Below are 26003 nucleotides of genomic sequence, written 5' to 3' on the forward strand. Positions count from 1 at the left end.
CATGGCACCTTTTAACTCTCTCTTCTCTAGGCTTAAATATTCCCAGGTCCCTAAGCTGCTCCTTGAAGGGCTTGGTTTCCAGAGCTATGACCATTTTGATGACCCTCTTCTGGACACGTTCTAGTTTGTCCTCATCTTTCTTGAATTGTAGTACCCAATTAGAGATGAAAAGAGAACATTTAAGATAAACTAGCTCTGCTCAATTATTTTCCCAATTATGCCCCAAGAAAAAGGAAAGATAGTACCGGTATAGCTTTTTAACTGTCCCTTACAGAATCATTCTGGATGTAACTGAAAGCCCTACTCATCATTATCTTCTAAAGTCAGTTTGCCATCTGTTTTCCTCTTTTTCCTTTGGGAGGGGCTTGTTGATTATGTTTGACATTTGCATAAACATAATATTAATCAATTTTTCTCTCTCCCTCCTTCTCATTCTCTCCTCTCTTTCCAAGTTGTCATAGCTAGCTTTTCAGTATGAATCACATGTTGATTGTCCTCGATGACTAACTGTTTGACCATCGTCAATATCTAACTTCGAGATATAAATCCACTCATTTTGTTCTGCTGTGATTCATGCTTTTTTAAAAATAACTACACTTCCACAGCATTTAATTGAAGACTATCGAAAGGTATTTGTGGAGGACAGTTTTGATGACTGATTTAACAATGAATGCCTGAAAGCAGGACTGTCGTTTTTAGAGCAATAGCCGTAATAACACAGAGAGTAGGTTTGACATTCAAAAAGGGTTTTAGGAAGAAAAACCTAATAGCCTTAAATTACATTTGTGCTACCCATTTACATAGTTAGCCTTGCATGCTAATATGTAGTTAAAGTGCTTGTACGGTACTAATATAAAATTGATCTGTTTTGTATACTCAATTGCTGGTTGACATATAAATTGCTCTCATATTTTTGTCAAGTGGGAATATAGAATTCAAACAGGTAGTGCCGATTGACCGATAGTTGACTGATGGTCCCATTCCCACCACCCAGTGTTTTTCAATCAGAATGTATCAGATCATATTTAACAAAATTCAGAACTGCAAGTGGCTATACAAGCAGTCTCTGAGTTACAAACGACTCTTCGTTGAGAACGGGGGTGAGACAACAGGAAGTGAGAGAAATCTACCCCTCAAAAGGAAATTCATTCCTGAAAGAGTTATTATCATGGGGAAATGGTGTCTCCAATTAAGCTTTAGCATCAATCCTTGTTTCCATAACAAGCCATGTTTTTCAAAATCCAATTATCACAGGGACAGAAAGTGAGATGAAATCTTCTAAACAGGGGCACAGACAGCAAAACAAGCACCATGCATACATGCATACACATGAATACATGTGCATGCTATCCAAAGCATTCATGTGTGTGTACATGTATGTGCATGTATGTGTAATGTGTGTGTGTGTGTATGCGTACATTATATATATATTTGGAGTTACACTTAAAAATGTACCTCTTTATGACTTACAAACAAATTCAACTTAAGAACAGGCCTGCAGAACCTATCTTGTTTATAACTTGGGGACTGCCTGTATTGTCAATCTTCGACATTTGCTGGAGTTGGGGACACAGAATCCCCACAAAAAAATGCAAATAAAAATCTAAGACAACACTTTTCAACATGACTCTGGGATCAATGTCTGTTGGAAGATGACTATAGAATCACATTGGAGGAACAAGAGATATTCCCTCCTGGATTTTCTAGGTCTTCCAGGAGGATGACTCCGACCCAATTTCCAGCAAAAATTGGCCATAGAATTGCACTACAGGACCTAGAGTTTCCTAGAGAAAACTCTAGGTTTTGATTAAGTCTGTGAATAATCAAATCTGTAGAAGTCAAACCTGCAAATGTGGAGGGCTGGTCGTGTTTTGTTTCATTGTCATGATCAGGAATAGCTGTCAGTGTTTCAGTAAAGGACCGATAGTAGTTTGTTTGGATACAAAGAGAATGAACACACCGCTGATGGAAAGTTTTACAGTTTTGTCAACTAAGCAGGCAAAATTGGTTATATAAAAGCAATTCCTACATTCTAGATGTTATCAAGCTCTGGGTTGCTGTATGGCAATGTTCCAGAAGCATTCTCTCCTGATGTTTCACCCTTACTAAGGCAGGCATCCTCAGAGGTTATGAGGTCTGTTGGAAACTAGGCAAGTGAGGTTTATATACCTGTGGAATGACCAGGGTGGGAGAAAGAACTCTTGTCTGCTTGAGGCAAGTGTGAATGTTGCAAATGGCCACCTTGATTAACATTGAATGGCCTTGAAGCTCCAAAGCCTGGCTGTTTCCTGCCTGGGGAAATCCTTTGTTAGGAGGTGTTCGCTGGCTGGAATTCCCCTGGTTTTGAGTGTTGTTCTTTGTTTACTGTTCTAAATTTAGACTTTTTTTTAATAGAGTTTTTCATGTTATCCATGTTTAACAGGACAAGGATGAATCCCAGCAATTGCTGTTAATGCTGGCCTTTCTTCTGAGGCCGTATTAACCGTATACTAGAGATAAATACAAGTAAGAGCCAGGATTACAGAAGCATCTTATTAGCTAAAGCCAATACTGCATAGGCATCTCGTGAATGCGTTCAGCGTGATGGAACAATTGATACATGTCATCCTAATCCTCCAACAAAATCCTTCCTGTGCGTTTTCTATTACATGGGGCCAGCGTTTGGATCGGCAAGGAGGAAGAGTACTCCACATAGTTGGCACAGGACGTCCCCCTTAAGTGTCAGAAGAATTAGCGGCTCTGCTCCAAGGAAGTGGGGTGTGGTTGCCACTGCTGGCTGAGCACAACTCTGAAGAACAAACAAAGAAGCATTGAGGGTCAATGCTTCCCCTTTTGCAAAAAGGGATCGTTCTGCGGAGATGGAGAGGCCTTTTTCATTGTTAGGGAGTGTGTGTGTGAGAGAGACTTGTATTATTTTTAGCACAGTGCCACATAATAATGAAACTATGTGTGGGGGCAGCTCAGAAGTAATATTATAGGAGCTGCATTATTATAAAAGAATCTGAAGGTGGAGAGAAAACAGACTGTATTTTCTGGGCAACGAAACTAGCAACAATAATAACAAAACAAATTCATCTTAACATTCCAGCATACAATAAGGAAAAGGAAAATGCTTCTCCTTGACATTAAGTCTAGTCGTATCCGACTTCGGGGGTGTTGCTCATCTCCATTTCTAGGCTGAACAGCTGGCATTGTCCATAGACACCTCCAAGGTCATGTGGCAAGCATGAATGCATGGAGCGCTGTATCTTTTCCATTGAAGCGGTACCTGTTGATCTACTCACATTTCCATGTTTTTGAACTGTTGGTGAGCTCCCATCGTTAGGCCCAAGGTTGGCAGAAGCTGGGCCTAACAGTGGGAGCTCGCCCTGTCCCACGGATTCAAACCACCGACTTTGTGGTCAGCAAGCTCTGCAGCTTAACAGTTTAACCCTTTGCACCACCGCGGCCCCAACATCCAATGCAAGGATCTTTCTATTTAGAAGCAAGCCTTACTGTCATTGTTGGGATTTTTTTCCTGTGGTGATTTTCAGGCTAAGAGTGTGGTTATAAGATGGGTGAAGGTAAAAAGTGAAATAAATAAAATCTGTGCCAATTAAAAGACATTAAGTTAAAAATACAGAGTGATATACAGAACATCTGGGACGAAAACCTCACAAGACTTAATATTAGGAAAAAGACAGGATAAAAATAAAGTACAAAAAATATAATTTTACATTAAAAGTTTTTGCCTGTCAACAAATCTGTTTTCATATACTTGTGTATTGTAAAAGCTATGCATTAAATAATACCTATGTATTACATAAGGGCCACTTTGGCACAGCAGGTTCAACTGCTAAGCTATAGAACCGACCGGAAAGTCAGTGGTTTGAATCCTCAGGACAAGGTGAGCTCCCATTGTTAGCCTCAACTTCTGCCAGCCTAGCATTTCGAAAACATGCAAATGTGAGTAGATTGATAGGTACCACTTTGGCGGGAAGGTAACGGCACTCCGTGTAGTCATGCCGGCCACATGACCTTGAAGGTGTCTACAGACAAGGTTGGCTCTTCAGGTTAGAAATAGAGATGAGCTCAACCCCCCAGCGTTGGACATGACTAGAATAAAGGTCAAGGGGTAACCTTTTCCTTTGCTTTATGTATTGCATTTTTTCTTATCATGTGAAGGCTATAACCTAGTGTTTCCTGACCTGGTGTCCTCACAATGTTTGGGACTACAACTCATATCAACCCCAACGAAAGGAGGAAATGATGTGAGATCATGAGAGTCATCTTGAAAACATCTTGAAAAACATGCTGCAATTATTCTCATGTTTCTTTCCTTCTTAGGACCACTTTATATGTGTTGCATGAAAGACAATACAGTACAATCCCCATATCCATGGTGGGTACATTTCAAGAACCCCCGTAGATAAAGGTAAAGGTAAAGGTTTTCCCCTGACATTAAGTCCAGTCGTGACTGACTCTGGGGGTTAGTGCTCATCTCCATTTCTAAGACGAAGAGCCGGCATTGTCCATAGACACTTCCAAGGTCATGTGGCTGGCATGACTACATGGAGCACCGTTAGAACTCCCATGGATATCTGAAAACACAGTATAGTAAACCCTATATTTTAAATACAGAAGCATGCTATAGAATAGAACTGAAGGACATAAATGTAAAGGTTTCCCCTGGCATGAAGTCCAGTTGTGTCTGACTCTGGGGGTTGGTGCTCATCTCCATTTCTAAGCCAAAGAGCCAGCATTGTCCGTGGACACCTCCAACGTCATGTGGCCTGCATGACCTTGGATGGAGGACATAGGGAGGTCCAAAAAAAAAATCTCCCAGAGGGAATACTTTTTGAAGCATCGGTGAAAGAAGTTGGATATTGAATCCACAGATAAAGGGGTTGTACATGTACTTAGCCAGCATCAGCAATGTTTCTGTTACAAACTCACAACCCATGCTAGACCAAATCCACACAGGTGACGCCATCAAAACAGGTTTATTGCCATAGCAAGATAATTACTGATGTGGAAAACACAATACGGCATTTTCAGCATGCTGGCACACGACTAAGTATCTATTAAGTCTCCTTAGCCACGGGCATTTTTGTGTTGGGTGTATCTCTGTACTTGCTGTGCTTTAAACTATTGGTGCCTTACTCTGTAACAGTTGTTTTGTGTCCACAATGTAGACTTGCAGCAAACTATTGCCATGTGTCCCTACCCAGTCCAACATGACTGAGCCTGTTCAGGGTGCCAGCCAGCAACTCATGGCTTTCTTCACTACTGATCCCTCTGCTTCAACTGTTTGCAATACCAATATTGTACGTTTAATTTTTTTGGTTGGTTTTCTTTTGCTTTCTGGCAAATGTCTGAGGGAAAAAGCAGTCGTCTTGCATCCACATAAAAGTCTTTTTCCTCCACCACTGCCACCAGGAAGAAGAAGAGGTACAGCAGGTTTTTATCCTTCAGATAGGACTTTATGAGTCATGATCAGCACTTTGAATTACGCTTGGAAAAGAGCTGATAGTCAATGAAACTGTTTTAACAAGGGAATGATATTCTTCCTATAATTCCCTACTATAGGATTCTGGCCTTAGCATTTTGGACCTGCCGAAGTTATGCAACATTTCTGAAATCCTGTGCTTCTTTGGAATTTGCATCCATTAATTATAGGTCCGAATACCCTAACAGCACCAGATGCTGTCTGATCTTGGAAGCTAAGTGGGATTGACCCAAGTTAGTACTTGGATGGGAGACTTGTCAATGAAGACCTGGTGCAGGAGGTTATACATATCAGAGTGTTCCTCGCCTAATCCTATAAAACTCATGGAGTTGCTGTTAAGTTTTCAGACACACACATTTTATTCTTGGTAATTTTGCCCTTTCTCTTCTTTTTATTGTTTTAGACATTTTTTAAAAAAGTTGTAGATTTCCCACAAGCATGGAAATACTTAACTCCTGCATCTCTTGCATCCCGTTTTGATTTCAGTCTAGTTGGCACTCAGGATTTGAGATGATTATGATATGATATGTAGTTCTATTTATCTATATCCCATCCTTTTTCCAGTTCTGGACTCAAGGTGGCTTCCGGTGCTTAAAACAGCATAAGTAAAGGTAAAAGTTTTCCCCTGACATTAAGTCCAGTTGTGTCCGACTCTGGGGGTCAGTGCTCATCTCCATTTCTAAGCCGATGAGCCAGCGTTGTCCATAGACACCAAAGTCATATGGCTGGCAAGACCTTCCCATCAGAGCTGTACTTATTCATCTACTCACATTTGCATGTTTTCAAATTGCTGGGTTGGCAGAAGCTGGGCCTAACAGTGGGAGCTCACGACACTCCCCGGATTCGAACCTGTAACCTTTTGGTCAGCAAGTTCAGCAGCTCAGCGCTTTAACCCACTGCGCCACGGGGGCATACAGAAGTTAAAAATGCATTGTTGTTGTTGTTATTATTGTTAATTTTATTTATACTCGCCTTTCTCCCTGTGGGGAGTCAGGGTGGGTAATAATCCCACATTTTAGTCAAGTTTTAAAAAGTGTAATACAAAAATGAAAAAAAAAACAATTAAATAGTGTAGTTTGGTGAAAACAGATTAAAATATAATAAATACACTTAAAATAGCTTTTAAAACTATTCCCACCTAACTAAAGCATCAGACATTAAAATTCAAGCAAGTTAAAACAGAAGTCATTAAAACACAATAAATAAAAAGCAAGCACATTATACATAGTTTGTATTTTCTCAAAAGTCAGCTCTCAAAGGCCTGCTAGAATAAGGGTATTGTTAGTAAGGAGGGTACCCATCTAACCTGTCTTGGAAAGCAGTTCCTGAGTCTGGGAGCAGCCAAAGGAAAGGCCCTCTCCTGTCTTCTCGCCAGGGGTGGATGTGGGTGGTGGGACAGAGATAAGGAGGAGAAGTGATAACTTATGAGAACTGATAACTTTTACAGCTTATTATGTCTCTTTTATAAAATGATGCAAAGGGTTAGCTTTTGACAGATGCAGACACAAGGTGGATTTCCACTTGCATGAGTTACTGGGACCTCATGCCTTTGTCATGTCATCACTTTGTTAGTTTCCATACTCATTGGGGGAAAAAAAACACATGCCTGTTGTGACTTGTGGCTGGAATCTTGCCAATGACTGACGCAGGTGGAAATCCACCTTGTGCCTGCATCTGTCAATTTTGGTGAATAGGTATCATTGAGGAGGTTGGTATTGCTTCTAGCCTCCCCAAAGAAGAACCCTCCCGACTCATCATTGTGTCGTGATAGCCCCCCCACCACCACCACCACCACTGGTGGAGAGGTTCAGGTGAGCATCTGACTATGTCCTCTCAGCCCAGTGGTTCCTGGCCTTCTTTTGACCTCCCACTTGACCAGGGACCATTCTCCAACATTAGTACCAAAAGGGTTACAAATCAGTTTTGGTCAACCTTAGATTCGATTTGGTTATTTGGGGTGCTGATTCAGAAAATTTATTTATTTATTTATTTATTTACAGTATTTATATACCGCATTTCTCTTCCCTGGGGGGATTCAAAGTGGTTTACACATAAATAATGGCAAGATTCAATGCCTTACATTGGGCACTGATATGATGCCAATACAAACAATTACAATAGTAAAACCACAATTAAACATAAATCACAATTAAAACAATACATCAAAAAGCATTAAAACAATAAAACAGTCTCATCAGTCGAATCGCCATTCCAGTCAATGTCCCTCTAAAATGCTACATACATCTAGTGTCCGAAGACCTGGTCCCAGAACCACGAAAATTGCATTTGATAGACCACGTCGCTCTAGTTTCTGATACAGAACATATGCCATCCAGTTGTCGCCATCTGCTCACACACAGAAAACCATATTTAATAATCTAGATCTGATGTGGTCGTCGTAATATTTTTGGGTAGTCAGCCTTTCCTGTCCCAATATCCCCATTGCCTTGGCACTATAAGAGGGTTTCGCGAGACCAGTCACTCTTGTTGCTTCATGGTTTCAAGGCAACAGTGTAGTTATTGTGAGGCCGCAGACTATATTTTAGTTCTTGTGGACCACTGGTGGTCCAAGGATCACAGGTTGTGAACCACTGTCCTAGCCAAATAAACACCAGTGATGTCTTTTGGAAGAGCAGAGCTGATCTTGGGAGAACATGACCTTGGTCTACATCTGTCTTTGAGAGGTGAGGAGTCCATCTTATTTTCTTTCTCCAAATGGCCATTGGAGGCATGCCATTGTAGCGTACTTGTAATATTAGGACATAGTGAAAAGGAAGCTATGGTAGAGTTTTGCTTGAGGAAGTGTTATGCTATGCTCAGCTACGTAAGATCTCAGCCTGTGAATGTTATCTGTTAGTATAATAATAGAGAGTTTCTATGAAAACAGATTCCTCCATGTGAATACTGAACTACCATTGGATTTTCTTTCTGAGAAGGGGTACCATTAGTTTTCTTTGCAGGAGTAAGCACATACAGAGCTAAAATCACAAAAAATAGAAACTCAGATGCAGTGATTAGGAAATGAATAGACACAGTTTGATGGAAAAGATATTCCTTCCGAAAGAAGGGTTGGAGTCAAAAGCACAGATTATCTCACCTGTGGAAGCAAATCTAGATATAGTGGTTCCCTGCTACTGAGAAGAAGCAAAACTGGAGATGTCTTCCAACAGCCCTTAAAAATTACTCTCACCTTTCTTTCGAATATGTTACTTTGCAGTTCAAGGTGGGGACATTGCCATCACGCTGGAGCTGTATCTCTCTCTCTCTCTTTCAGTCGCATAATATTTCAAGGTGATTCTGTTGATAGTCCTTGGCAGAGTACAGTGTGAGATTTCTAATGCTGTCTCTGGGTGGGCAGCTATTACTGTTAATCTTCCAGAAACAGTCTAGCGACTGGCCTATTCAGCCATGCAATTTTTTGGCAAAGTCTTTTCCTCTGTTAGTTCAAGGGCAAAACATACTATTTTATGTTAATCTCTCTCTCTTCCCCTCTCTCTCTTATGAAAGAAGAATTATATATGAAAGGGTCAATCATGTGACAGGGTTTTGACAGCTTTGTGCCGCTTCTCTCTACTTTTCATGCTGTCATGGGTAAGAAGAAAGGCAGTGTCAAAAGGAGCCTGAGGAGAAAGGAACAATGTAGAGGTTTGTCAGGAGTTGCAGTTATTACCGAGGCGCAGCAGGGAGTTTGTTAAAACTTTTTCATGAAAAATAACAAGGGAAATGGGCCTGTTATCACACTGCACAGAATTCTTCATATAACGCTGGCATGTTTTCCCTTCTTGCTGATTTCCAGGGTTGTATAAGTCAATTTGGTGCATGATGGTTCCATATAGATATGTTGTGTAAGAGTTTATTCTATGCCTGAGAGTGTAGAAGAATGATAAAACCCATGCCTCCAAATTTTCCCCGTACTTACAATTTATTTATTTATTACTTATTTACCACATTTGTGTATCACCTTTCTCAGCCCAGAGGCGACTCAGGGCTGTTCACAGTTGACAACAATTTGATGCATCAATAATTATAAACAAATAAAACAATCATAAAATACTGTTAAAAACATTTAGCATAAAATATAAAAAACGTACAAAGCCATAAAAACATTGTCGTGAGTGTCTCCTTGTCAAAGTCATTATTCAATTGCATCGTCAAGTCGTTCCATAATTTTGTATAATTATGCTGCATTTGCGAAGGCCTGCTCAAAAAGTCAGGTTTTCACCTTTCTTTGAAAAGTTGGAAGGGAGGAGTCCGATCTTATATCCCTAGGCAGGGCATTACACAATTGAGGAGCCACCACTGAGCAGGCCCTTTCTCTCGTTCCCGCCAAATGCAACTGCAAAGAAAGCGGGACCAAGAGCAGGGTCTCCTCAGAAGATTTATTTATTTAGAGCTTTTATATCCCGTCCTTTCTCAACCTCTGTAGAGGAACTCAGGACAGAAGATCTTAACATCCTAGATGGTTCATAAGGAGAGATACGTTCAGATAGGTAAGTTGGGCTGAAACCGTTTAGGACTCTATAGGCTAAATCCAGCACTTTGAACTGTGCCCAGAAGCAAACTGGAAGCCAGTGGAGCTGGCATAACAGAGGAGTTGTGTACTCCTTGAGCGCCGCTCCTGTTAGCAACCTGGCTGCCGCCCGTTGGACCATTTGCAGCTTCTGAACAGTTTTCAAAGGCAAACTGTTATTTGCACTGTCTTTTTTGTTTAAATGCACTTAATTGTTTTTGCTTTTTGAATGTATGTATTGATGGCATCGAATTGTGCCGATATGTAGACTGCCCTGAGTTGCCTGCGGGCTGATATGGGCGGGGTATAAATAATGTAAATAACTAACTAACTAACTAAATAAATAAATAAATTCCACGTAGAGCGCGTTGCAGTAGTCTATACAGGATGTAACCAGAGCGTGGACTACCATGGCCAAGTCAGACTTCCCAAGGTACGGGCGCAGCTGGCGCACAAGTTTTAACTGTGCAAATGCTCCACCGAGACCTGCGGTTCCAGGCTCAACAATGAATCCAGGTTCACACCTAAGCTGCGAACATACACATACACAACAAGGAAAGATGGTGCTGGTATTACAAATAACACATGACTTTTATGGCTGTGTTCATCACCTTCTAAAGCAGTGTTTCTCAACCTTAGGGTCGGGACCCCTGGGAAGGGTTCACAAGGGAGTGTCAGAGGGGTCACCAAAGACCATCAGAAAACACAGCATTTTCTGTTGGTCATGGGAGTTTTGTGTGGGAAGTTTGGCCCAAGAATTGCTCTTTGATTGTAGGTGAACTATAAATCCCAGTAACTACAACTCTCAAATGTCTATTTTCCCCAAACTCCACCAGTATTCACATTTGTGTTAGGCTATTGCTGACCACCGAGGGCCGCTTGGCCGGAAGGAGAGGCCGAGTGTCACCTGGCCCCATCCACCAGTCCACTAGGCCGCCAAACCACCGCCACCACCAACTGCCAAGTGGAGAGGCCGGGTGCTGGACCACCACCGCTAAGCCGTCGCCGCCGGCCGCCGCCGGCCGCCAGGTGGGGAGGCCGGGTGCTCCTGGTCCCCGCAACCGCCGCCGGTGGGAGAGTCATCGTCGCTGGGCCGCCGCTGGGTGCTGGGCCGCTGAGCCGTTCCACCTTTTGGGCGAGTCAGTTTTCACTGAGCGCTGCCCGAGCCTGGCCACGGCTGCGTAGCCATTCCATCTTGTGTAGACCGCTATGTGGATCTTTGGCCGGCCATTCGTTGTGGATTTTTATGTAGATCTTTAAGCTGGCTTCTCCGCTGTTATTTACTGAGCAAGAGTGTGTCTGACCATCTGTGCTGCCCCACCCCCGAGTTATCAACTCCGGAAGCCTATCCGCTGGTTTACCAACCGTCTAGAGTCTCACCGGGGTCATAGCAATATTTAGCTAACTACCACCACTAACGCCCATAAGAGGTAGTCGTAGAATATCAACTAGCACTTTCCTAGTAGTCATTGTTGCCATCTGTCATTACTGTGATAAGAACAAATTAGAGCACTTAGGCGCCTGCCATCTGCTGCTAGATTGCACCAGCACTTTCGCCCCTTCCCTGTCCCTCTGTGCCGCACTTTATATCGCTAAGTAGAGCACTTTAGACCTAGCACTTTATTAATGTGCCTTTGAATGTGTGTTGCTGCTAAGTAATTTACGTTCATTTATGCTCACCGACGGACTGCTCCTGAAATCTAAGCACTTTAAGAACTGGTCTGTTGAAGCAGTCGGAATATCGACCACCATCTGTATTGCTGCTACCCATGTGGTCCCCTGCCCCCCTTTGTGTACTGTTTCTGTTGCTCTGGTGTAGCGGAGGGGGCAGAGGAGGAGGTGGCCCGGAGCCGGTGATTGAAAGTGTGGTGGGGAGGGGGGAGGAGGGGGAGGGGGGATGCTGGCAAGAACCAATAAACCTAACAACAAACGTAGGAGAAAGGAATCCTATGGCTCATAACTGCGGCATGGAGGGGGGGAGGTGTTCCACTAGCCGAGGGGCCCCCATAGAGGTCGTGGTGGGAAGGAGGAGATGCGGGAGAAGGAGACCCCGAATTCGGCCTAATTCGGACCGCTTTTCCAAATTAACTATTCCCAATAGGTCTCCTAAGGTAACTTGGTGTAACCAGGTGAGCGGGCCCTCTGGCTTGAAGGTGGTGTTGTTGAACGCCAGGTCTGTCAACGGAAAAACAACTTGGATTCAGGATTTAATCCTGGAGGAGCGGGCAGATCTGGCGTGCATCACGGAGACCTGGTTGGATGAAGCGGGGGGCGTAAATCTCTCCCAGCTTTGTCCTCCAGGTTTCTCCGTGCAACACCAACCAAGAGCCGGAGGACGGGGAGGCGGGGTCGCAGTGGTCTATAGAGATACCATCCATCTAACCAGGAGCCCCATCCCGCAGACCACAAATTTTGAATCTGTCCACCTGAGGGTGGGTGACCGGGACAGAATAGGGATTCTGCTAGTGTACCGTCCACCTCGCTGCACTACAGTCTCCCTACCTGAGCTAGCGGGGGTGGTCTCGAGCCTGGCGGTGGAGTCCCAACGGCTTCTTGTGCTGGGGGACTTCAACATCCACGCCGAGGCAACCCTCACAGGTGCGGCTCAGGACTTCATGTCCGCCATGGCAACCATGGGGCTGTCCCAACAAATAACTGGCCCCACCCACTGTGCTGGACACACATTGGACTTGGTTTTCTGCCAGGGATGGGAGCAGGGTGGCGGTGTGGAGGAGTTGTCCATCTCTCCGTTGCCGTGGACCGACCATTTCCTGATTAGATTTAGGCTCACTGCGCCCCCCAACCTCCGCAAGGGTGGAGGACCCATTAAGATGGTCCGCCCCAGGAGGCTGATGGATCCGAATGGATTCCTGACGGCTCTTGGGGAGTTTCCCGCCACCGCGGTAGGTGATCATGTCGAGGCCTTGGTCGCTCTCTGGAATGGGGAGATGACCAGGGCTATTGACAAGATCGCTCCGGAACGTCCCCTCTCAAGTAACCGAGCTAAACCAGCCCCTTGGTTTACTGAGGAGCTGGCAGCGATGAAGCGAAGGAAGAGAGTTCTAGAGAGCGTGTGGCGCTCGGACCCAAGCGAGTCAAACCGAACACGGTTTGTGTCCTTTTTAAGGGCATATGCCGCGGCAATAAAAGCCGCAAAGAAAACTTTCTTTGCGGCCACTATTGCGTCTGCAAAAAACCGTCCGGCGGAGTTGTTCCGGGTTGTCAGAGGTCTTTTAACTCCCCCTATCTCAGGTGGGAGCCCTGACAATTCGGCAGCGCGCTGTGAAGCATTTGCTCGGTTCTTTGCAGACAAAGTCGCTTTGATCCGCTCTGGGCTGGACGCCACATTAGATGCAGTCTCTGTGGATGTGACACAAGCACCTGCTTGTCCGATTTTGTTGGATTCTTTTCAGTTTGTGAAACCCGAGGATGTGGACAAGATACTTGGAGGAATGAGACCCACCACGTCCATCCTAGACCCCTGCCCATCCTGGCTTCTGAAGGAGGCCAGAGGGGGATTGGCCGAGTGGGTAACGGTGGTGGTTAATGCCTCCCTTCGGGAAGGCAAGATTCCAGCGAGCCTAAAACAGGCTGTTATAAAGCCGCTGTTGAAGAAACCATCACTTGACCCCACTAAATTGGACAACTTTCGGCCTGTTTCCAATCTTCCCTTCTTGGGCAAAGTCATGGAAAGCGTGGTGGCCTCACAACTCCAGGTATTCTTGAGAGACACGGATTATCTGGATCCGGCACAGTCTGGTTTCAGACCGGGACATGGTACCGAGACGGTCTTGGTCGCCTTAGTGGATGATCTGCGCCGGGAGCTAGACAGGGGGAGTGTGTCCCTGTTGGTGCTCCTGGACCTCTCAGCGGCCTTCGATACCGTCGACCACGGTATTCTTCTGGGGCGTCTTGCAGAGATGGGTCTCGGGGGTACTGCTCTGCAGTGGCTCCGGTCATTTCTGGAGGGTCGTACTCAGAAGGTGTTACTGGGGGACTCCTGCTCAACGCCACAGCCGTTGACTTGTGGCGTTCCTCAGGGTTCCATCTTGTCCCCCTTGCTGTTCAACATCTACATGAAGCCGCTGGGTGAGATCATCCGGAGTTTCGGGGTGCGGTGTCACCTGTACGCAGATGACGTCCAACTCTGTCACTCCTTCCCACCTGCTACTAAGGAGGCCGTCGAAGTCCTGAACCGGTGCCTGGCCGCTGTAATGGTCTGGATGAGGGCGAACAAACTGAAACTAAATCCAGACAAGACAGAGGTACTCCTGGTCAGTCGCAAGGCCGAACAGGGTATAGGGTTACAGCCTGTGCTGGACGGGGTCGCACTCCCCTTGAAGGCGCAGGTTCGCAGCTTGGGTGTGACCCTGGACTCATCGCTGAGCCTGGAGCCCCAGGTTTCAGCGGTGACCAGGGGAGCATTTGCACAGCTTAGGCTCGTGCGCCAGCTGCGCCCGTATCTTGGGAAGTCTGACTTGGCCACGGTGGTACACGCTTTGGTCACATCCCGTCTCGACTACTGCAACGCTCTCTACGTGGGGCTGCCCTTGAAGACGGCCCGGAAGCTTCAGCTAGTCCAACGCGCGGCAGCCATGTTGTTAACGGGAGCAGGACGCAGAGAGCATACAACGCCCCTGCTGTCCCAGCTCCACTGGCTGCCGATTCGCTACCGGGCCCAATTTAAGGTGCTGGTGTTATCCTACAAAGCCCTAAACGGTTCCGGCCCAAAATACCTTGCAGACCGCATCTCGGCCTACGAGCCCACGAGGGCCTTGAGATCATCCGGGGAGGCCCTTCTCTCGGTCCCGCCTGCCTCACAGGCACGTCTGGCGGGGACGAGGGAGCGGGCCTTCTCGGTGGTGGCCCCCCGGCTGTGGAACACCCTCCCTGCTGAAGTTAGACAGGCGCCCTCATTGATGGCCTTCCGTAGGGGCCTGAAAACATGGCTCTTCGAGCAGGCCTTCAATTGAGTGTATCTTGGAATGACACTGGAATGAACTAGGATTATGAATTTTGGCTATGACCCCAGGACTTGACGAAGCGGATTTTTAGTATAGGTATGTGTTATGTTGTAATTGTCTGGTTTGTATTGTCGTGATTTACTGTACACTGTCTTTCTTTGTTGCTGTTCACCGCCCCGAGTCGCCCTCGGGCTGAGAGGGGCGGTCAATAAATGCAAGAAATAAATAAATAAATAAATAAATTTGTGCATATTGAGTTTCCATGCCAAGTTTGGTCCAGATCTATCATTGTTTGAGTCTACAGTGCTCTCTGGACATGAGGAACTGTATTAAGCACGGCATTAGGAAGGTTGAGAACCACTGCACTTAGGGTTTATAAGTACTGTTAGTAGTAGTAGGCAACTAAATTACCCATTTTCAAAGAGCAGCTGTGCTTTGGGACTAAATCTCAGATACTAACCTGAGTAGATATGTTAAGAGATTGCTGAGTAGACATAGAAAGGGCTAGTGTTTCATACACAGTTAAATCGCTTTTTTTGAATAACTGAAAATCAAATATATTCTTATGTGCATGAAAGAGGCCTTAATAGTCATTTTTAATTATATTTGCTTTTGCGCACAATTTGTGTAAAAAAAAATTATTATGGTAATCCTCAGCAGAGCTGGTGACTGCAGGAGTGGTGGAGCAGAATGTATTCTTAATAGTGTTCAATCAGCAGCACACAAAAGCTTGGAAAGAAGTTGGGAATCTATTTTGTGGTAAATTAGATAGCCTGTGAATTACAGTTTTCTTAGTTTCATTAATTAAATCTTCAACCAGAAGCCTTGGATTCACACTTGATAGCTGTTCAGAAACTCAGTGCCTACTATGGATTGTAATTAACAATGAGGTTTTGCTAATAAAAGAAGTGGCATTTGAGAAGCAAATGAAATAATGAAGGGGTATAATTATGATAGGGGATTATATGCGGCAGGGCTGTTAATCTTGCCCAATTTTCTGCATCAAATGGTTTTGTTTTATTGAACCAAAAATACACAGGAATGAATGTGTAGATTACAGCCTTCTTTTGTGCATGCAGAGTTGTTGGTTTTTTTAAAGAAATGGCTGTGAAATGAAAATATATTCTAAATTAGTATTGATGTGAGTATTCATACCTAGTTTCGTCCAGATCCATCATTGTTTGAGTCCACAGTACTCTTTGCTTGTAGGTGAACTACAACTCCAAAATTCAAGGTCAATGCCCAGCAAACCCTTCCAGTATTTTCTGTTGGTCATGGAAGTTCTGTGTGCCAAGTTTGAGTCAATTCCATCATTGGTGCTCTTTAATTGTAGGTTAACTATAAATCCCAGCAACTACAATTCCTAAATGAAAAATCAACCCCCCCCCCCCAACCCTCCAGTCTTCAAATTTGGATGTATCGGGTATTTGTGCCAAATTTGGTCCAGTGAATGAAATACATCCTGCATATCAGATATTTACATTAAGATTCATAACAGTAGCCAAATTATAGTTATAAAGTAGCAATGAAAATAAATTTATTGTTGGGGGTCACCACAACATGAGGAACTTTATTAAGGGGTCGCAGCATTAAGAAGGTTGAGAACCACTGCATGACTACAATACAGTCCATTTGTGGGAGCAATACTCCGTTTCATTTCCCTGTGTCTGACAAAATATGTCCTGGTCATTTTCTATATCCTCCAGGTGATTTTGTGTGTGCCCCCTATGGAAGTTGATCATGAAATTGTGCTGGAGAACCTCGTGATATCTAAGGAGGGTTGCCCCTAGGCATTTCCTAGCTCCTCCAGCATAAATCTGGTATTCTTTTTTCAGACGTCATTCATGCAACGGATTTTACGTATCCATGCACAGTCTTGGAATTTATCCCCCACTGATACAGGGTCATACTATATAGCTGAGTGACAGATTGGATTTGTTGTATATAGTATTATAGTTGCAGTATATGTATTATGAGGAAGACAGCATATAATAAGGTATTTTGACATAATTATTTCATGGTTAGATATAACTTTATATGAATTTCTTCACTGTTTCAATCATTTGAAACAGTGAATGAGATTTGAATGCAATTTTCCTGCTTCTTGGCAGGGGGTTGGACTGGATGGCTCACAGGGTCTCTTCTAACTCTATGATTCTATAAGAACCGGAGAGGAATATTGGCCTGATTATTGTACTGGGACTTGGAAGGACTAGGTTCATGTCCCTACTGATATTGTCCTCTCTGAGCCTCTGAATGAGCTACTTTATTTGACACCTCAGTTGTTTTTATGAGACTGACATGGACAAGGAGACACACCATGTATAAAATCTTGATTTTTTAAAAGAAGAAAAGTGATATAAATCTAGGCAATTAATTAACTGAGTCTGAAGGTGACATTTCAGTGCTTTGTTTTGTTTTTTGTCATGTCAGGAGTGACTTGAGAAACTGCAAGTTGCTTCTGGTGTGAGAGAATTGGCCGTCTGCAAGGACATTGCCCCCCCCCTTCCCCGGATGATTTTGATGTTTTTATCATCCTTGTGGGAGGCTTCTCTCATGTCCCCGCCTGAGGAGCTGGAGCTGATAGAGGGAGCTCATCCGCCTCTCCCCGGATTCGAACCTGTGACCTGTTGGTCTTCAGTCCTGCCGGCACAGGGGTTTAACCCACTGCACCACTGGGGGCTCCTATTTCAGTGGTAGAAACTAAGGTACAACAAAACAACAACTATTTCAAAAATCAGAAGAAGCCTTAGGATCTATGTATTGTCGAAGGCTTTTATTGCTGGAATCACTGGGTTGTTGACTATATGGCTATGTTTTAGAAGCATTCTCTCCTGACGTTTCACCTGCATCTATAGCAAGCATCCTCAGAGGTTGTGAGGTCACAACCTCTGAGGATGCTTGCCATAGATGCAGGCAAAACATCAGGAGAGAATGCTTCTAGAGCAGTGGTTCTCAACCTGGGGTCCCCAGATGTTTTTGGCCTTCAACTCCCAGAAATCCTAACAGCTGGTAAATGGCTGGGATTTCGGGGAATTGTAGGCCAAAAATATCTGGGGACCCTAGGTTGAGAACCACTGCTCTAGAGCATGGTCAATTAGCCCAAAAAACCTACAACAACCCAACCTTAGGATCACTTCCACCAGACTCATTTCTATGTCAGCATGGCACTGATTTCCTTTATCAAAACCTATGAGTCTTTTGTATATTTTCCTGGCTCCCTGTGGAGATACAACTAGCCTGAGGTTGATTCCCGAAGTAATATGATGAAATAGAGTCCTCTAGAGTCCAGTGGTTCTCAACCTGTGGGTCCCCAGGTGTTTGGCCTTCAACTCTCAGAAATCCTAACAGGTGGTAAACTGGCTGGGATTTCTGGGAGTTGTAGGCCAAAAACATGGGGACCCACAGGTTGAGAACCACTGGTCTAGACGATTAGATCCTAATTGTTTTCAGCTCCCAAGGAACCCATTCAGAAACACTGTGAACATTCCTGAAGACGGAAAGTGGATAACCATATGCCTTTTATTTTTCCTAGGCATAATGGGGAAACAGAATAGCAAGCTGACTCCCGAAGTGATGGAGGATCTGGTGAAGAGCACAGAGTTTAATGAGCATGAACTCAAACAGTGGTACAAAGGATTTCTAAAGGATTGTCCTAGTGGGAGACTGAACCTAGATGAGTTTCAACAGCTTTACGTAAAGGTAAGTTCATTTGCATGTGTGCACATGCATATTTGTCTTTTTTACAGGATAAGAAAAGCACTTTTCAAAGTCTTGTCTAACAATGACTCTCAAAACTAAGAGCCTTTACACACAGCCCTCTATCCCAGAATATTAAGGCAGAAAATTCCCCAGTATCTGCTTTGAACTGGGTTATCTGAGTCCACACTCAGATAATGTGGGATTTTTAGATAACTGTTGACATCCAGTTAATGTAAATTTGCTGCTTAATTGTTGTAAGAGAATACAAGAACTGTATTTTCCCCTCCACGCAAACCTTGATCAGATCAGTAGGGTCAACTATTAGACAGGCCTACAACAAATGTATATCTGTGAAAGATCCTAAACTTCCACCATAACCAGTTAGTGGTGACAATGCCCACAGCCAAACTGGAAATCATGTTCTCCAATGTTGGGCTTTGACTCCCAACAATTATTACTATTGGAGATGATGTCTATGGCTTATGAAAGTTGTAGTTCAGCAACAACCTTCCACACAGATGTATAAAATCCACACTGAACTGGATTATATGGCAGTGTGGAGTCAGATAACCCAGTTTTAAGCAGATATTGTGGAATATCTGCTTTTATATTCTGGGTTATATGGCTGTGTGGAAGGGTCCCAGAGAGCTGTATGATTCTCACCAGTGAACCTAAAAATGAGAAGGTGCTTATTAATATCCAAGCAACCATGTTTTTTATTGGATGAGAAGCCCCAAATCCCTTTCTAAAAAGGTTATTATGACTACTTTAGGGTTCCACTGAACTGATATAATTAATAATAATTTTACCCATGGTTGAAGGCTGTTGAATTGAACCATGTTAAGTTGACAAGGTCTGTAAGTCTTGTTGTTATTGCTTAATAATCTATATATATAAATCTGTTAGGTTGGTTATACCGGACAGGTAAACTCTAAACCCCCCCAACGAAACTGCACCAAAATTGCCATGGCCCTAGGACAACCCACTCGGTACAAACTAATCCACTCACAATTACAAACAACACAACAACACACTCACAAAATGGCAAAACAACTGAGCATGCGCACTGGAGCAAAGTCTCCAGCTCGCGCGCACACATGGCCGAACGGCCAACGCACCCTCGCACTTCCCTCGCCCCGCCCAGCACGAACATGTCGCCGCCCACACACACACAAACAACGCAACTTCCCCCCGCCCCCTTCCCTCCACCCCCTCCATCTTACCCCTCCCACGCTGCCTCCAAGCCTCGCCGCGCCGCATCCCCACCGGAAAGACACGCCTCCTCCCTTCGCCCCACCCCTTCCCTCCCTGACTCACTCCTTCCCTCCTCCCTCCCTCCCCCTCCGGAAAGACACGCCGGTGGGGATGCGGCGCGGCGAGGCAGCGGCGCTTGGAGGCAGCGTGGGAGGGGTAAGATGAAGGAGGGGGTGGAGCAAAGGGAGGGGGCGTGTAACCAGAGAGGGAGGGAGGAGGGAAGGAATGAGTCACAGAGGGAAGGGGTGGGGTGAAGGGAGGGGGAGACTTTGAAGACACTCCCCTCCGTTCGCCCCACCCCTTCCCTCCCTGACTCACTCCTTCCTCCTTCCACCCCCTCCGGAAAGACCCGCCCCCTCCCTTCGCCCCACCCCTTCCCTCCGTGACCTTGAGTATGGGAGTTGTAGTTCACCGACATCCAACTTCGCCCCGCCCCCTTCTCGCCCACACATGCACCACGCAACTTCCCCCCTCCCCCTGCTAAGCCCACCCACGCCGCTGCCAAGCCTCGCCCCTTTCTAACCCTGCCACCCTCTTCCCCCAGTCCAAGCCCCGCCACGCCGCTTCCTGCCCTGTCGAAACCATCTCTCCGCCCCCTCCTTCATCTTACCCTGCCCATGCTGCCTGCACTCCTCCTCCTCCCACCCCACTCTGCCGAAGCCCCACCCACACCCACCGACGCCCCGCCCCTGCACTCCTCCCACCGCCCTCCGCCGAAGCCCCGCCCACACCCACCGATGCCCTGCCCCTGCACTCCTCCTCCTCCCACCCCCCCTCCGCCCAAGCCCTGCCCACACCCACCGACGCCCCGCCCCTGCACTCCTCCTCCTCCCACCCCCCTCCACCCAAGCCCCGCCCACACCCACCGACGCCCCGCCCCTGCACTCCTCCTCCTCCCACCCCCCTCCGCCCAAGCCCCGCCCACACCCACCGACGCCCCGCCCCTGCACTCCTCCTCCTCCCACCCCCCTCCACCCAAGCCCCGCCCACACCCACCGACGCCCCGCCCCTGCACTCCTCCTCCTCCCACCCCCCTCCACCCAAGCCCCGCCCACACCCACCGACGCCCCGCCCCTGCACTCCTCCTCCTCTCACCCCCCTCCGCCCAAGCCCCGCCCACACCCACCGACGCCCCGCCCCTGCACTCCTCCTCCTCCCACCCCCCTCCACCCAAGCCCCGCCCACACCCACCGACGCCCCGCCCCTGCACTCCTCCTCCTCCCACCCCCCTCCACCCAAGCCCCGCCCACACCCACCGACGCCCCGCCCCTGCACTCCTCCTCCCACCCCCCTCCACCCAAGCCCCGCCCACACCCACCGACGCCCCGCCCCTGCACTCCTCCTCCTCCCACCCCCTCCGCCCAAGCCCCGCCCACACCCACCAACGCCCCGCCCCTGCACTCCTCCTCCCACCCCCTCCGCCCAAGCCCCGCCCACACCCACCGACGCCCCGCCCCTGCACTCCTCCTCCACCCACCCCCCTCCGTTGTAGCTGCTGGGATTTATAGTTTACCTGTAATCAAAGCATTCTGAATTCCAGCAACGACGGAAATAAACCAAACGTGGCACACAGGACTCCCATGACCCAACAGAAAGCACGAGAAGGGTTGGGTAAGCATTGGGAAGGAAGAAAGGAAGGAGGGAAGGCAGGAAAGAAAGAGGTACCTAAGGAAGGAAAAAGAGAAAGTAGAAAGGAAAGAAAAATAAAAGGAAGGAAAGGCAGGAAAGAGGTAAAGAAGGAAGGAGAAAAGAAAATAAAAAGTGAAAGAAGGAAGGAAACAGGGAGTGAAGAAAGGAGGCAAAGGAAGAAAGGGGGAGGGAATGAAGGAAAGAGAGAAGGATGAAACCAAGGAGCGAAAGAAGGAAAGAAAGAAAGAAAGAGGTAGAGAAGGAAGAAAGGAGAGAAAGGGGGAGAAAAAGGGGGAAGGAATAGGTAGGTACCTCTCTTTCATAACACTCCAGATACCTACCTCTACTTTGAAAAGTTTTACTATAGGCCACAGCAACGCGTGGCAGGGCACAGCTAGTTTATTATATGCTTTATAATTTTGCAAGTGGGGTCATTATCTCTTTGGGTGGGTTAATGGCACAACAGGACTCTTTTTGTTTACATGTGCAAGAGTCAGATTTCCCATAATGTGTTAGGGGTTTTTTTTAACCTTACACTGTGGAATATTGCTAATCAATGACAGATGTGAACAATATTAACCTTCTGTCAATGAGGAGAATATAATAGTATTTCAGTATTCTCAATTTGTGTCAAGCTCAGTAACTTCCATTATGTGTTTTACCCATATGGCTTGCTTGGGGAATATTTGACATGCATTCTGTAATTTTTCTTTTCACGGTGAGTTCAAGGCTTTGTATATTTATGGTGGAATAAGGTTTTCCTGGTCCACAGTCCATTTCATTAAACATAGGCCTTCCACTTCATGTGACTTAAGCAGCTGCGTTCTATGCTGATAAACTCCAGATAGATAGGTGTGTTAGTCTACTGCAGCAGAAACAAACTATTTTGTGTCTCATCAAAGCCGAACAGATTTTTTTTCTTAGCACAAGTTCCTACTGAGCTGTAGTCCAGAAAACCTATAATGAGTGGTCAGGTTCTGTTGATGGCCTATCACAGTTCCCAACCTGTGGGTCCCCAGATGTTTTGGCCTTCAACTCCCAGAAATCCTAACAGCTGGTAAGGTAAAGTAAAGATTTCCCCTTGACGTTAAGTCTAGTAGTGACTGACATTGGGGGTTGATGCTCATTTCTGTTTCTAAGCCGAAGAGCCAACGTTGTTCATAGACACCTCCAATGTGGCCAGCATGACTGCATGGAGCACCATTACTTTCCTGCCGAAGTGGTACCTATTGATCTACTCACATTTGCATGTTTTCAAACTGGTAGGTTGGCAGAAGTTGGGGCTAACAATGGGAGCTCACCCTGCTCCCTGGATTTGAACCGCCAGTCTTTCAGTCAGCAAGTTCAGCAGCTCAGCGGTTTAACCCGCTGTGTAAACTAGCTGGGATTTCTGGGAGTTGTAGGCCAAAACACCCGGGGACCGACAGGTTGAGAACCACTGGTCTACAAGATGATTTTTTTCAATTCTTCAGCAACCATCTGCACTTCCAGGAGGTTTATAAGACAAACTGATAAAATTTCATTGCACTGTGGCACAACAAAGGTATGTTAAAAGTTTCGGTTGGCACAGTGGGATCATTGTTTCACATCATATCAAAACAGCAACAAAGCAATGCGAGAAACAAGCTTGAAGCTAGAGTAAAACTTTGCAATGAAGCTTGGGACAGCTTGGCTGAAAAGAAATGAGTCCTTTAGGAGTATGTAAATTACATGTACATCCATAGAATAAAACGTGATTAGCCTCACCAAGGTACGATACTCCTAAGGGTTGCTATTGTCTTACAATAAAAATAGAAGTTTTATAATAGAGCCTCTGAAGAAAAACAGAATAGAGACTCCCTTTGGCTGCCAATTTTGCACCTTTTAAGCACTTTCCCTTGATTATGTGTTGGACTGGGAATATCAGCTACGGTAAGCATGTGGTTAAGAATAGCCTTGTGTAGGCGTTTGTCGAAAAGAGATGTAGAAAGAACCGGTGGATATTTTATGGGATTCGCATTAGAGTGAAGAAATATGTTGACAATTAGTGGTCTACAGGCATCTCGGCATGAAGGTGAGGAGATGTATCCTTAGGCATCTGCATGATCTTTTTTAAAAGGCCTTCAACTGATTTAATTTTAACCGTTTCTCAGGGCCTTGGGTATAGACCTTTAGCTTGCCTATGTCTTATCCACTGCTGTGTAAGGATTTAATTCTTCACTAAATTTCTGCTCAAACAAAGCCATAAGTGATTTTAGCAATTTTCTTCCCGCTGTGAAGCCCACACAGTTTTTGAAGACTTTTCGCAATTTGGGACTTATTCTGTACAAAATCTACATGTGTTTGATTTGCATAGAAAAGCGCCTCTTCTACACAGAAAATACCACTGAAGGCTAATGCTGCCCAAATTAAGAACTTTCACAAATCCTTGAATTCAAAGAACGGGGGGTTACGCAGGGGCTTATCTTTCCCACTGAATGCAATATAATTTCAGCATGCTTTACTTTGAGTTCAGATCCAACCAGTCCATACTCCAGGAAATAAAGCCCGACTGCTCATTGGAGGGAAGGATATTAGAGGCCAAGATGAAGTACTTTGGCCACATCATGAGAAGACAGGAAAGCTTAGAGAAGACAATGATGCTTGGAAAAATGGAAGGAAAAAGGACGAGGGGGCAAGATGGATAATAATAATAATAATCATCATCATCATCATCTTTATTTATTAATACCCCACCACCATCCCCCAAAGGGAACTCGGGGCAGCTCACATGAGGCCAAGCCCAGTAGTGCATTACAATAGAATAAAACCAAAAACACAGAACAAGCATCACAATAAAATAAATAAACGTGAAAATAGAATAAAACAGTGCAAAAAATACAATGAGAAATAAATCACAATGAGCGGGCCACATGTACAAGATAAAATGATAAAAAAAACTCAGGATGAGATAGAAATGAAACTGAAATATATGTGAGGGAGAAACTCATTGGCAACGGAGTAGTAGAGACAGGCCTTCAAATGGTATCCTTGATGGTATCCTTGAAGTGACTGGGTTGACTCTGAAGGAGCTGGGGGTGGCCACGGCTGACAGGGAGCTCTGGCATGGGCTGGTCCATGAGGTTATGAAGAGTCGGAAGTGACTGAACAAATAAACAACAACAACATATCTTTTAAAGTGTACCCAAGTTCAAAGGTATCAAACAGGGCATTCTTTTCTCAGCAAGTTGTCTTAAAAATGCTGTTTTGCAACAAGACATAAAATTGGAGGTTTTTGTTATGTCCCAGCCATTTTTTTTATAAAGTACCCATTGTTAGCAATGCAACATTTTGTACTGACTTTATCTAGCTTCCTGTAACCCTTGTGTTTTCACTATCAATACACCTTCTCTTCCTCCTCCTGACTTGCAACATGAAAAGAGGGTGCTGTGCCTAACACTCCCTTGCATTGTAGGCAACAACAATTGCTGGTGACCTTGTGCGCCAGGAATGTGTTCTGCGTTCTGCCACCAGTATACAAAAAATGATCAACAAAGGCCCAAAGCATCTTTTTCTTGGATTGAAAATACTAGAAGGCAATTGCTATCCCTATTTTCTAACAGTTCACATTTTCTGTGGATAGGAAAAATAGAAATTTACAGAATCTGTATTTAGAGCATTGGTTCAGGATGTTCAGGACCAATTTTAACTTGGTTTATTTGATCCTTTAGATTTAATGCTTTGTTTATCATTTGGCAAAACCTTTGAAACTTAATTTGAGCTGCTCAAGTACATCTAGAGCAGTGGTTCCCAGCCTTTTTTGACTAGGCTCCACTTGACCAGAGACCACTTAACCAGGAACCACTTGACCAGAGACCACTCTCCAATATTAGTACCAAAAGGGTTACGAATCAGTTTTTGGTCAATTTTAGATTTGGTTTGATCATTTGGGTTGCTGATTAAGAAAATTCATTGGATAGACCACATCAGCGCTAGTTTCTGATACAGAACATATGCTACTCGGTAGTCACCATCTGCTCACCCACAGAAAACCATATTTAATAAGCCTTGGCACTATAAGAGGGTTTTGGGAGGGAGACCACTCACTTTGGTTGCAACAGTGTAGTAACGGTGAGGGTGTGGGCCATATTTTAGTTCTTGTGGACCATTGGTGGTCTACAGACCACGGGTCGGGAACCACTGATTTAGCGGCATTCCTAGGTGGCAGAAAAAAGGATTTTCCATTATTCTTTATTATCTGTTTGCACCTCATAGCAACTCATGGAATGGTGCTTGCAAACATCCTTGGGTATGAATTACATACTTTCCATCTATCTGATTTGACCAAAATAGTTATGTCATCCCACAATTTCAATTACTTTGAAATGCCCCAGTAAGGAGAAGGAAACAGTGAGGTCCAACATCATGCATTGCTTAAAGCACACTGCAATTCCAGTTGAAATTGAAGTAGTCAAAGATAGATTCATCAATCACAAAA

General features: G+C 45.2%; 1 protein-coding gene across 1 annotated transcript in view; it reads left to right on the top strand.

Moving 5' to 3' along the window:
* Positions 1-26003, top strand: part of VSNL1 (visinin like 1) — a 136165-nt gene that overhangs the window by 47323 nt on the left and 62839 nt on the right. The window contains exon 2 of the mRNA XM_060787343.2: positions 18498-18664. Coding sequence (XP_060643326.1) covers positions 18503-18664 — 162 coding nt within the window. The 5' untranslated portion in view covers positions 18498-18502. The remainder of the gene's footprint in view (positions 1-18497; positions 18665-26003) is intronic.

Source organism: Anolis sagrei, chromosome 1 (assembly GCF_037176765.1).
Source record: "Anolis sagrei isolate rAnoSag1 chromosome 1, rAnoSag1.mat, whole genome shotgun sequence".
NCBI classification, from domain to species: domain Eukaryota; kingdom Metazoa; phylum Chordata; class Lepidosauria; order Squamata; family Dactyloidae; genus Anolis; species Anolis sagrei.